At 40.0% G+C, this 14,560-nt stretch overlaps 1 protein-coding gene across 1 annotated transcript in view; it reads right to left on the bottom strand.

Moving 5' to 3' along the window:
• Positions 1-14,038, bottom strand: part of CBL (Cbl proto-oncogene, E3 ubiquitin protein ligase) — a 34,960-nt gene extending 20,922 nt beyond the window's left edge. The window contains 2 exon segments of the mRNA XM_009577019.1: positions 13,809-13,826; positions 13,828-14,038. Of these exon segments, the coding sequence (XP_009575314.1) occupies positions 13,809-13,826; positions 13,828-13,922 (113 nt within the window). The 5' untranslated portion in view covers positions 13,923-14,038.
• Positions 14,039-14,560: the final 522 nt, after the last annotated feature.

The following is a 14,560-nucleotide window of genomic DNA, read 5'->3' as shown; positions in this document are numbered from 1 at the left end:
GAGTGCTCCCTCAGTAAGTTTGCAGACGACACCAAGTTGGGTGGGAGTGCTGATCTGCTCAAGGGTAGGAAGGCTCTGCAGAGGGACCTGGACAGGCTGGATCGATGGGCTGAGGCCAACTGTATGAGATTCAACAAATCCAAGTGCCGGTCCCGCACTTTGGCCAAAACAACCCCAAGGGACTTTCTCAACCAGTGTCCTGAGCAGTCCAAAGTCCGCCCTCTGGAAGTCCATGGTAGCGGTTTTGCTGGCCCCCTCCTTACTTCACCAAGAATCGAGAATTCTATCATTTCACGATCGCTAAGCCCAAGCCGGCCTCCGACCACCACATCTCCCACCAGTCCTTCTCTGTTTGTAAACAGCAGGTAAAGTGAGGCACCTCCCCTGGTGGGCTCACTTACCAGCTGCGTCAGGAAGTTATTTTCCACACACTCCAGGAACCTCCTAGACTGTTTCCTCTCTGCTGTGTTGTATTTCTAGCAGATGTCCAGTAAGTTGAAGTCCCCCACGAGAACAAGGGCAAGTTGAAGCAATGGAGATGAGGACAGCTGCTGATGGGAGACAGTCCTGAAGAGCAATGGGGTCCAGGAAGGCTGGACGTTCTTCAGGAAGGAGGTCTTAAAGGCACAGAAGCAGGCTTTCCCCATGTGCTGTAAGAAGAATGGGCAGGGAAGACAACTGGCTTGGCTGAACGGGGAGCTCTGGCTGGGACTCAGGAAAAAAAAGGAGAGTCTACCACTTGTGGAAGAAGGGGCAGGCAACTCAAGAAGAGTACAGGGATCTTGTTAGGTTGTGCAGAGAGAAAATTAGAAAGGCAAAAGCCCAGATAGAACTCAATCTGACCACTGTCATAAGAGAGCAACAAAAAATGTTTTTACAAGTGTATTAACGAGAAAAAGAGAGCCAAGGAGAATCTCCATCCTTTCTTGGATGCGGGCAGGAACATTGCCACCAAGGATGAGGAAAAGGCTGAGGTACTTAATGCCTTCTTTGCCTCAGTCTTTAATAGTCAGACCAGTTATCCTCAGGGTATTCAGCCCCCTGAGCTGGAAGACAGGGATGGCAAGCAGGATAAACCCCCCATAATCCAAGAGGAAGCAGTTAACGACCTGCTATGCCACCTAGATGCTCACAAGTCTACGGGGCCAGATAGGATCCACCCGAGGGTACTGAGGGACCTGGCGGAGGAGCTTAGACCAGAGATTCCCAACCATTTTTGGCCACAGACCTCCAGCAATCTTCCATGTTTCTTATAGACTGTGATGGCCCTCTTTCAAACTTTTAGCTAAACACAGTAATGAACACAAATACTGTTACCAAGAGTTGCACCAGAGGTATGCCAACCGGGAATTACTGACATAAGCACCTAAAATCCATTGACAGTCAGTGGAATTTAAACAACTGTCATATAAGCACTTTTGAAAACATTACCCAGGGACCGCAGGCCACATCAGTTGGCTCTCCTCATTGTTTGCAACTGAGCTGAAGGCAACACCTGTATCAGCTTCAAACGAAAAACTACAGCATGTTTCTGTTCAGTGGTTAGGTCCAGAGACTGATTAACAGCTACAGTTTAGGTAGGATTTCATGTTCCTGCAAGTGCTTTCACACATACATGCACAGTATTCAGCTTATTGTTGTTAGATAGTAAATCAACCACATACATAAAAAGTGAAAGCTTAGAAAGCCAAATATTTTTCCACTCTACACAGTAACCAAATATTTTACTAAGAAACATCTGCAGTTCTGACATGGAGGCATTATCCCTTCCATACACAGTGTTAACAGAGAACTGCTTCTTTAGCAACCCAGAAACATCACCAGAGCCTGTTGTTTAGCTGCAATTACACTAGCCTGTAAAATTGTGCTACCTTGATACCGATGGCACTCTAAAGATGCGGGTCTCAAGCAATCGTTTTGGGGAACAAAAACCAGCATGAAGCAAGACTGTTTCTTCAGTTACCCCGTGCTTATTAATCAGCTGGCCCCCCAAGGCTGGGCCAGGCCTGCCAGCGGCTCTGCAGGCTGAAGAGGCATGTTCCTTTGTCCCCGCTCCTCCGTGCCCCCTCCGCTGTGGTTGTGCTACTTCCTTCCTGCTGCATGACTGTTTTTGCTCCATGCATCTTAGCGGAAGTCAAAAGGTCGAGCAGGCACTTCCATTTGCACTGCAGTTCTTTGCTGCAGCTCCTCCGTGGGCTGGGCCCCACCTGGGTTTTCTGGTGCTGTTGCCTCCCCCAGACCTAGGGCAGATTCTTCTTTTCCAGTTTCCTGTTTGCTGGACAAAAGCATTTTTCCACTATATAGGCTCAGTCTTGCAAAACCATTAATGGCAGAGGACGGTTTTAATCAGAGCGTTGCCTCTTTCAGCTACATCAACACGATTAGTTAAATTAATTCAAGTTACAAAGTCATACAGTGCCTAATGTGCTTCATGACTAAAATGCCTTTCTTACCTCAAGGCAATGTTAATATAGCACTACCATTTCTGCCATCACCAGCTAAAATTTTTTCATTTTCTTCCAATACTTAACTACTTCACAGCTAACCAACTGACACAGTATAATTTTGTTCCTCACACATAGCAAGGAGATTGTTCCACTGGATGATTTAGTCACAATATTGTGCTCACATGCCATAATTTGACATGTACATAATGTCACATCTGTAAAGCTCATTCTGTTGAAAGCATGCTAGCTCATTCTGTTGAAAGCATGCTACAAACACCGCTGAGGAATTAAGAGCTGTAACACAAGACAACCAACTACAAAATGCTTCACTTCTCTGAAGTTATTGTGCATATTTATTATTTATGACCGAACTTTCAACAGGATTTTTGTATTTGCACTCCCACTGACTTCAGTTACACTTGTGAACGCTGGGTTTTCACAAATAACATTCAGCCTCTCTAAGAACAGGCTGCATTTAACGAAGTTTCTTCACAGGAAGCTAAGACAAACAGCCACACCTCCACCTTGGCCCCAGAACAAAATTAAGCCATACATGACTCAATTGACTTCATCACAACACACTTCTGAGAAAATGCTCTATTTCATAAAATCAGCACCAAACTGGCTAAATTACATGTCAACACTGAAGATTCAAGGGGGTAAAAAGAATTCAAATCAGAGGACCTAAGTTACTGTGAAACCATCCTATTCAAAACTCAAGAGAAGGCACTCTCTCTGCATGTCAACTTGGCTGTTTAAAGGGGGATGACCCAAAAATGCAGCTCACAACAAGAAATGCAATCTCAGTACACTGAAGGAATGACCACAGAGCATTTTTTAAAAAGTATACCTATTTATTCTAACAGAAAATTAAGGAAAAAGCATCACAGAGGATGTGGGAGTGTCTGACACCTTAGCACTAAACTCATTGACTGAAAGGCAGAGGCTCCTAGAACAGATGATGCAGTTTCTAATTGCTTCTGTCCTCACAGAATTGCAGAATTAATGTGTTCACCCAGGACAACTCAGATGCACCACTTCCCTTCTTCAGAAATTCTACATTTATTTGGCGAAAGAATTACAAATTGGTGGCTTGGAAGTGAGACGATTACTCAGTTAAACTGAGCAAACACATATTCTAATCGCTGTACTATTATTCACTGCTACTACTGAAAACCTGTTTTTTTTTTTTTTTTTTAAACAGCTCACAGTCCAAAATGGCTTCTGTGGTATCGCAGCCTTATGTCTCCAGTGGCTCTCCATGTAAGTTCATGACATGCAGAGCTGCAAGCACACCATAATTATTTCGCTAGTTGAGCAATTAATGCTTTTCTGTAAATCACATCTCAACAATCCTACTGATGGATAAGACTTCCTTCAGGACTTTGACATTCTTCTGAATATGAGATCATATTAAACCTTCTGAGGCAAAAAAAAAAGTTTTTTACCTCATTTTACAGGTGAGGCAGCTGAAGGACAGAAAGAGAAAGTGCTGGAAGCTAGAATTACAGCTAGGGAATTTCTAATTCTTTATCATGTGCTCATTATTACAGAATACTATCCACTTACTAAGTATTACTGCAAGAAATTATAACTAAGGAAATACAAGTTTCCTACCCTCTCACTTCTGGCTTTACTTTGGAATTACACACCAGCAGATGATGTTTAGGTGACAGGGTTAGATCCACTACAGGTAGATGCAAGTTCCACTACTTAAGAAAAACAAACAACCCAAAACCTCAGTTCTTGAGTCCTGCAAACAGCCAAACATTATTTTTTCCTGCAACTACTTTACATCTTTACATGTTACAATTTGGTATTTTGAAGATTTAAGAGCTAAAAAAAAAAAAAAAAAAATCAGCTCTTTTAACGAATCTCCAACAAGTAAAATGCACCTTTCAGAAACCACAAAGGTGGAAGGTTATCACATAACACATGCTTTTCAGATGTTAGGAACTATGCACCAGACATGAGTAGTTAGACCCAATTTCAGTAGATAGGTGGCTGCACCTGGTTCCAGAAAAAAATGTATCTTATATCCTATTACCACACCAGCAAGAAGTTTTCTGCATGCCCTTCATGTTAACATAAAACTCCAGCCTATGCATATAAGCAGTAAGTGGAAACACTTGAGGTGATCCCAAGATGTCTTTTATAACTCTGAGACAGCTTCAGGGTCCTCTACACAGAGTAATTAGTTTTAAAAATAGAAACAGCGGAACTACTTTCAACAAAACTTGCAACACAGGAAGTGAATGAAATTCCATTTGACTATTACTGGCTCAACAGAAGTCACCTTACAAAGTTATGCGGGGCCACTGCTCTGTAACATTTACAGTGCTTCCACAGGACAGCTAATATAGCAGACTAACAGCAAACGAGACATTTTAGAATCAGCAAATTAATTGCTTGTACTATAGAATTTTACAGCATCAGCTAATGCTACCTTGATTTTGTAGACTAGCTCATCCCAGCATCCTTTGGGAAAAAGGAAACAAACACATAACATGTTTATCACCTCTTGTTAATACGAGGTTCAGCTCCAAAGATACTTTTCCATTTAAAGAACTACAGGCTTCGCTGTTCCATTCTTTGCGGAGCTATAAAACCAGCTGGTTAATTCTGCAACTTCAAGACTTCACTTACTAAAACAGCAAAATGGGAACAGATACACATAAACCACAGGACTAGATATTTCTATCAATTCTTGGTCTAACCCCAGTTCCATTAAATACTCTCAACTGCAGGCTTGAATAACCTGAATGCAAGGTAGCACTATTGCCTCCTCTGCAGAGGAGCTGGTCTGCATCAGGGGGTGCCGCGGGCGCCAGAGTGCCTGGCTACATATGTCAGCTCCCACACAGAACACACATCTAACTGCATCTGGAAACTAAACTGTCACGTTCGTAAGATATTGCACCTGAGCTGGCCCCCACGAAGCCACATCAGAAATGACTGCAACCACTACATTAGACTTTTACCCTGTTTAATATCTGCAACAAATCTGTGTACAACAGTTGCGACTGCTGTGAAGCTTCCCCTCTACTCCCTCCCTCTGCCTTTTTTACCAATTAATTATGTCTGCAGCCAAAAATACAATAGTCAACTAGTGAAAGGCATTCTCTGCATGCAGTATTTCTTTCCATTCTAGATTTTTTTAAACGCTACAAATTGTAGTTTTAAAGAAGCAAGAAATTCTATAGACTAATTCCTTTATCGGTACTGTAGATATTACAGGACAGAAATATTACACAAAACATACATACCTTACAGTCTTCTGAATTCTGGCACTTTTCAACTAACATACATATATATATAAGTGCCTTGAGTTCTGTGAGTAGAGCATGCCAATCAGTTTAAAGTGTCACACAAAATATACTGCAGGCCACAAATGATCAGAAAAGTTTGGCATACTCATATTGTTATGCAAATGGATGCGACTGATCTGATGCAGAAAGGACACCACAGTCCACTGTGCTGACGAGAACCACCAACCTACTGACCTTTGAAGGATCTGGACCTATTATTCTAGGCACAAATGCTAGTGTTATCTTTTTAACAAGCTAGATTTCTTTCTATGTTAAGAGGGTAAAAATCCACTTATTTTTCTGGATTTCAATATTATAGAAAGCACTTTAAAGAGAATAATTCATTTGATATGATTAGTGGTCTTTAAAGAGCTCAATGTATACTCAGAGGATTGACAAGATAAAGGATAACCTCTCACCTAGGTAACAGATTAATTCTTTTACCAGATTCAAGGGACTATACAGCAAAACTTACTGCTCAGAACAGCACTACTCATTATACTTACATTTGGGCTCTCTGCACTGGAGTCAAAATTTATATTTCAATGGCTACTTGCTACAGTTAAAGGGAAAAACAAAGCACAAAAGCTCTGTTTCCAAATTAAGGAAGAATCCATGTTTCACACTTGATCTTCAGCCGCCGCAAAACTATCTTGGGTATCATGACGCCACTGGGGGATTCCTTGGCAGAAGGATATGTAAGCTCTATCGCTTCATTCCCAACTTGCATCCTGTCAAAACACTAAACCCAAGATATTTTGCAACATACATACTCCAGTACAACATACAACTCTGGCATATGTTTGCTTTTCAAGCTTCAGACTCTAGGATTGCAGCTAATGGCAGTACTTGCCCAGCCCATAGCTGTCCTGCTGAGTCCCCACCCCCTACCCCCCCCACCCCACTATACCCACTTACCACGACCAACTTATCCTCTACAGTAATTTTACAGTCCTTTCTACAGGTGCATAGCAGTCAGCAAGCCACATTACCTGAGGCAGCTGTCGGTGGCACATAACTGAGTGCCATCTGATCCACCTTCCAGAGGTGGAAACAGGGAAAAGCCAGCAAGTTCACAAACTAACACCAGAGAAGGTATTGCTTCAAACTGTTGGGAAGCAGCTGGCCTAATTTTGTTCAGTACCTTCTAGCAAGCTGAGGTTTTTTTTCAACACTATCTTATAGTTCAGAAAAGCTTTCACGCACCAAAACACAATCTGTTTTCTGGCTGAAAGGGCCATGACTTCTTCGAATCAACAGAAATCCAAAACATGGCATCTTGGCCCTTAATACAGAAGCCAAGCACCGAAGAAACCCAATACGGTTGCCAAGTAGCAGTGACACATTTTTGCCAGCATCGAGAAATCTATCCACACTTCAAATGATAATTACTACAAACTAAGTAACACACTTGCACTTCCATCGACAACATCAAGTCCACAGAGTTAGTCTTCCATAAAACTCTAAAATTTTATAGGCTCTGAGAGCAAAGAAGAATAAAAATCTTACTTCCTTATTATGCAATAATCTAAAAGCTTACAATCGCCCATAAATTGATTTTCAAGACAGTGGTCCAATTTTTGACGGAAAGAAAACTAAAATAAGTTCAAGCTTATGCCAATTATGATGTGTTACTTAAGTTCCACAACTATCACCTAAACTAGCAATTTAAAGCCAAATTAAAAAGAAATAATTCACATTCCTCTCTCCAACAACATTTAAATGATAATTAATTTCTTCTTGGGTAATAAGCAGTTAGTTAGTTTCATTGCCAGGCACCAGCATATGAACACCTTTCTTGTGGGCAGCTTTGGAGCCTGTTCTTTTCTTTAAGATGTTCTAATTTAAATGCAGATGTAGACTTCACACTAGTGGGTTTTGTTTAAAAAAGAAAAAAAAAAAAGGGTCTTCGCTGTGTTAGAAGGAAGTGAAAGAAGGAGGACTTGCACACACCATGCACCATTTGAGTTCCACGTTTTATACGATCTCTTTTTCACTGGACAGGAGCGTGTGCAAGCACTCTAAAATGTGAGATTAGAGTACTAACCCCCCCCCCTTCCCCCCAGAAGGCTTTTCTGGTTCATGGCTTAGTCAAGTGTTTTCCAGCTTTTTCCTCTTTAAAATCTAATTTTTTTTTCCAAGTCATTTTTCATGCATTTCCTTCCCCTTTAGAGATATGCATAGTCATTTCCAGTAGACATTAAATATTGGTAGCTTTTTCCTGTGTAAATTAGTAAGTCTTCACATTGGAGCTAGAGAAGAATATGAAATCCTGCTGAGCCAGCATTCCATAAGGCTACTGTCAGAAAGACAACAGTTAAATATGGACTAGCTTCCCAAACCTTTTTTGCAATTCCATATTATATGGAGAGGGTTTATGATATTCCCTGCCTAACCCCATTTTCTCCTCTACAGATATGTTAGTTTTGTTAACCGGGTTTGTTAACAGTTTGTTTTCCAAAGTATGCAAGCTGAACTAGTAAAATAACTTGTGCTATTTCCTAAACGTCCAGTCCATATCCTGAGTAATTACTTCTCCTCAGCCTTTCACCTCACCCCCACCCTCCAGCTTACATAACTGCATTCTCACGTGGAAACATTTGCAGCGGTCTGATTTTATTTAGAAAACAAATTTTCTGGATTTTCGCTCATAATAGGCTGGTTTAACATAAGCAGTAAATTTGATTCCTTGGTGAAAAATGGACTCTTCAGCCTAATTCATCCTTTCCCAAGTAACAGACAATTCTTATCCCTGTCTACTGATCAGCAAGCTATTTTTCTGTCCTGCCATGTGAAGTATAATCTATTTACACAACTGCAAAAAAGCTGCTGCAATGAGTAATTTATGTAGTGGGGAAAGCTGACGAATGACAGCTCCTCTGTGCAAGTAAGAGGTCTGGGGAAGTAAAAGCTTTCTGCAATAGAAACAAAAAATATTCCAACGTAACCACTGAGCCTCTAAATTAAACTGTAATCAAGTGCTTAGGCAAGTTCAGCGTGTTCAGAGTAGCTGCGGCATTAGCATTAGTGGCACTATCAATCAATGGAACCATCACATTGCAGGAAAATAGGTATGTTTAACCAGTTTTTGTTACCACTAGTTAAAAAGTAAACTTAAGAAATTCACAATATTTAAAGGGTCAGAGAAGTCACACATTTACCACTGTAGGCACAGCAAGCTACTCAGTGCTAAACAGGTGTACCTTTCTCCTTTGCATATAGACCTGCTAAGTACCCTCTACAGAATTTCTTTTACTGCACTGTTTCAGCTATATAGGCTACAAACTTCACCTCTGACTGTTTTTTTTGTTTTGTTTTTAAAACTTCAAGTGACAAGGTTTAAAATGCCTTTTGCATTAGAAAGCACTGTGGACCTACAAAGAATAAGAACCAACAGCTTTGGAAATGCGTATAGCCTCAGGAATACCTGCTAATTACTGCAGCGCAGCCAATTATTGAATTACCTTTAGCTTACTGCAAGCATATGACAAAATATCCAGAACGATTAAATCTTTAAATACTATTTGATCCAATATCAAAGCCTGCAGGTGTTACTATTTTATTTTACCAGATCCCCAAATATATAATTTGTTTTAAGGGATCAACCTACCTATTAGCAAGGACAACCCAAATAAGTTCCTACGCTGTCAAAACTCAGAGGAGCAATATAGTATCTCCACTAAAAAACCCAAACCTACTCAGAAGTCTCAAGTTCAATCTGATCTACTTGCTAAAACTCAGTCTTTAAACAGTAACTAGAAGTTACTGCATGTACTTATTAGTCAGGAAGCGCATACATAGCTTTAAAAGCACCCTCAACAGCATTAATTTTTAAACAGATAGAGAAGTGAGCTAAAGCAGCATTTAACTAGCATCTTTAAAGCTCTCCTAATAAAATGAGTTCTCTTCACAAAAATCGCAGTATGAGTTTATGCAAGAGAGAAACAATTTCATCAGAACAACTATATATCAAACCCACAGTGTTACAGAGACAAAACAGCCGTTACAGTCCCCAGAAAAAAAAGGAAGCCATTGCGTGTTCATAGCACTGGATGTCACACTACCTGTGGTGTTAGCCACAACAGGAGGATGCTTTCAGCACGCTGACGGTTAAGGTATGACATAGGAGAGCTGCATTCACTTTTAACAGCTCTGACTGCAACTAGTTTAAAACTGAAGGAACAAACACTCACCCACATCCGTAAGAACAGCGAGTGTTAACACAAGCCTTTTCTAACCCTGTTCTCAGCACCTCTGCTCTTCTACTGTAGTTTGAAAAGCAGAGAATACATCAAGGCATGTGTCCTCTTTAAAAACACACCTTCAAACATTCAATATGCAACTGCAATCTTCTTTTGTACTACTGGATTTTAAACCGCCTGCCTTACAGCAAACACCAAATGGCATCCATATTATACTCCCACAGAGTCTACTCTAAACACACACACAACACAGTGTACCGAACGACTCAACGCTAGGTGACACGCATCTTGCAGCTATTAAACTCTCAAAGCGGCACATGCAGCTACAAGACATGGTGCTCTCCGCAGCTGTGCTCCAATTCTGCCTTAGTCCACCTTGGAGGAACACACTGGAGAATCTCTAAAAAGTTTTGAGAGGAAATACACAAAGAGCAGTTTAGAAATCATAAAAACAGAAGGTTGATGCTCAAGTGATCAAGACAATTCTGATCCTACAATCTAAGAGAGACTTCAGTCATTTCTAATTACTGGTCTGTTTGCTAGTAGCAAACACCTGCACAGTTTTCACGCTAGTTATGCAAATGTCAAAATAGTGCATTTGCTCTACAGCAAGAGACATTTGGGGGAGGAAAATAAGAGCATACACAACAGGAAACAAAATGAATGCTAAATCTGGAAGGAAGGAATAAAGAAGCTTCAAGGACAACAGGAAAAAAAAAGTCAGAAAAAGTCAAGACAAAACGATTATTCAGTACACCAGATTAGATTTTTAAAGGCATGTTTTCAAAACACTGCAGACTAACATTAGCTGCAAACTTGCATGAGATCAAGAGCCAACGAGATTTTTTTATGTATACATACATACACACACACACTGCCATGAGTACATGTCCTGTGAATACCAGATTCAGGTTATATCTGTTTGCCTTACAGGCTGCTGACAACCTTCCAGAAAGCTTCTCCCACACTTTGAATATTTGAATTCATGAATTCTTACAAAATAAAAAATTAGTATTTTTCTTCAACTCCTAACAAGGTGAGAAAATCTCTTAGGTTTATTCACCTTAACTTATTATATAAATTTTAAACCTAAAGGTGCATTTATAGCTAAAATTCATTTAACTAAATTTCAGATGAAACAAATAGCACTTAAAGTGATCAGGTTCCAAAAGCTCACACAACCACAAAGTCTGACACTGCAAGTGCAGCATTTAACAGAACCCCTAGCTGAACCAGAAGTGCCATTCTTTGTGCAGATCTTTCTTGAACCAGCATATGAATCATAGGCACCGTCTACCCTAACCTCTTTCTCTTCTACGACAAATTAGAGAATTGAAAAAGTTACCATGCTCATTACCAGCACCAGGAAAAGGGTGTCTGATATTTCCACTTTATGACAAAACAGTAACTGCTGCTTCCTGGGCCGAGTGAAAAGCAAAGGAAGATGTAATGAAACTAGCCGGAATGTGATTCTGCTTTTACACTTATGTTTACAAGTCTCGCCACAGTTGCTTCCCTGGTAAGCTGTTTATTCATAAATGGTACAATTAGCAATTCCCCAAAGACTCCTATCACCTCTGTGAGAAAGCAAGCCTCTACTGGAATCCTGTTTCTGAAGTTCACATCCCCTGCTGCCTTTTGTTAATTAGTTTGACTACAAACTGATTAGGATGATCAACACTCTGGAATTATTTATCTTTCCTTCTCTCTGAAAAAACAAAGGACAGGAGGTAAGATGTTGGACTTATGATTGCCATAGCTATCTACCATTTACTCATCAGATGTTTCATATTTATGATGGACAGATCACAATACACGCACAGTTAACCAGAACAAATATCACAGATAAATTCTAAAGGGTTTCATATACCCTTTTAGCCTACTTCCGGAGGCAACAGTAAGTGTTCCAGAAAATAACATCAACTCTATTACACAGGAGCAACACACAAAACCATCTATAAGACAAATGCTACTTAAAATATTTTAAGAGCAACGCACTGCACTGTAAAAAAACCACTCAGAGTCTTGAATGATAATCCTTATTGTTAATATCTCAGAGGATGATACAAGAAAATGACCAGTTCTAGCAGAAGACCCAGAGATTAATCAGTTTAATCAATTTATTCACAGTAAAAAGTGCTTTACAAACTGTCACTTATTTTGATCTCAGTGAAGGCTAAAAAAAAAAGGCAATTTTCCATTAAATATTACCTCATCTGCAAAACATACCAGGCTAATGAACTCTTCTCGCCCCATATTTGTTATATCCATTACCTCCTATAACACTTTTTGAAAATTCCAGTTAGCAGCATCTCCCAAAACCCACTTCTCGCCTGCAACGAGCAAATTGTGCCTATACTAACCACATTCTCCCAAAGCCGAGGGCACGGGGAGCAAACGGATAGTATTACATCTAACTTTTGAGTTCGCACTTTACATTGAACCCAATTCCTGAAGGCCTCATACAGATACCTGAACTTTTAAAAGAAGCAAGTGTACCACATAACCATGCCACATTTACACTCCCCAAGCCCTGTCTCAAACAAACTCTAAGAGTAAGGCTTATCATCTCACAAAGAAATGATGCTAAACAACAATCCAAAAAGAAACTTCCATTTCTTAATTCATTCTTCAACACTGTTGGTGAAAAATAAAACAGCATTAACAATGCCTTCCAGAGCCACTATCACAGTCTTTTGTTGGAGTTCAATATTATAGAATATGCTACATAGAGTTCAATATTATACCAAAAACACGTGCCAGCACTTCTCCACATTTCCTCCCCACCAACTAATTCAAGCAAGTAGTTGCCAGGGTGTTAACCACATATTCTCCCCAGAGCAATTATGTTCAGCTACTGGGTGGTTTTCATTTTTTCCCCCACTTTTTTTTTTTTTTAATTCAGCACCTACTCCAAAATCCTGAAATGAGTTTAAAGTTACAAATGTATGCTTTCTATACCTCTGTCCATTAGATCTGCTGCCAACAGTTAGACAAATATGAAAGATTAACCTTTTCCAGAGCTTTATTCTACTCTTAAATCACCTTGGCTCTCCTTTCTTAAAGCTGGATGAAGGAAAGAAGCATCTTTACAGGCACAGTACAGTGCTCATAAAATTCATGCTATTTTGTTCAAGAGAGCCTTATATTCAGATACAATTGCAGTTTCTACCTCCACCTATCCTTTTTAGTAAGTGCTGTCACCTTGAAGATGTCCCTTGATCTCAGCTATGCCTTCTGAATAAAATGAAAGAAGAGTTCACAAGTGTGGCACCCTGATCTACCTTAAATATAAAGTTTCCGATGTATGAAAGCTATGGGTTTTTAGTAGGATGTTTTATTCCCACAAAACAAGGTTACTTCCCCCCCACCTCCGGAAATACTAGACAGTTTCTGTTTCCAGAAAAAGGAAAAGTTCTGTAAAGCCTAAAGACCAATTACAACAAATTTTAGTCTGGATGGCTGTTTCGCTGTGTAACATAAAATATTCTACTGTTTCCTAAAATTGCCAAAAACGTCATTCTGAACCTTATCATCCTCTCTCACAAGGCATTTTCTATGTGAGAATGCAAAGGACTGCAAAACCTTTTCACAGCAGACTTTGTTTATATTAACCTAGCATACCTGAACCACACAACAACTAAGGCTATACAGGCTCTGAACACTTACTCTGCTCTCAGATTTCAATATACCCAAGTATAGTTTACTTAAAACTCTATACCTAGACTTACATCTCTTCAAAGTCTGTTCTCATGTACAGACAACATATCAACCAGCAGACATTTGTTCAAGCTCTTGTTCACTAAAGCAAATTTATATCATAAATATTTGAAAACATTTATCCCCATTACCTAGGCTGAGAGTTCTCCTTTCCCTTCCTTGAAAAGGCTGATGGTCTGCTTGGTTTTCTTCATCAAGTTCTCCATGAACACACGGAAATACTCGTTTTCTCCTAGGGTCTCCATCTTACCCTCATAGCGTGATAGGATGGTTCGTAAATGCTGGTAGGTATCAGGTAGCAGATCTAGGATATAGGGTGGGCTATTCTTCAACGCCAGTTTTGGGTTCTGACACAAACGCACCACCTATGGTTAATGAAGAAAATACCATTTTGAAAACTTAAAAATAGCAAGTAGTGATCAGTTACTTAAACACAATTCATTGTTACTTACAAACACAATACACTGAAACATTCACTCTCAGCAAACCGCATTTGTTGCTCAAGTCCACATAGAGAGCCCAGCCACCATAAAAGAATCCAGTTTATGGACTGAAGTGCATGTGGACTGATGAAAACCCCAACATACATATGATTATATTTCATGAGGCTGCGTTTCACCCCAACCGCATTTTCAAAAACGAAATTCGAGAAAATTTAATATGGAGTTTGTAAATGGCAAGGATGTAACTTACCACATATGTGTCTAGTACTTCCTGCCACGTTTCAGACTCTGAACACACCCATAGGCAGAACTTTACCTGTCTAGCTGCCCTGATTTTGGCTGCAAAAGTGACTTTTCACACCGACCCATATATTCGGGACAAATATGCCCACAGAGGAAGTTCCACTGCTAGAGATACCACTGATGCCCATAAGTGTTCC

Source organism: Fulmarus glacialis, unplaced genomic scaffold (assembly GCF_000690835.1).
Source record: "Fulmarus glacialis isolate BGI_N327 unplaced genomic scaffold, ASM69083v1 scaffold10044, whole genome shotgun sequence".
Lineage (NCBI taxonomy): Eukaryota > Metazoa > Chordata > Aves > Procellariiformes > Procellariidae > Fulmarus > Fulmarus glacialis.
Note: the sequence above shows the minus strand (reverse complement) of the source record. Positions and strands in the feature narration are given on the sequence as shown.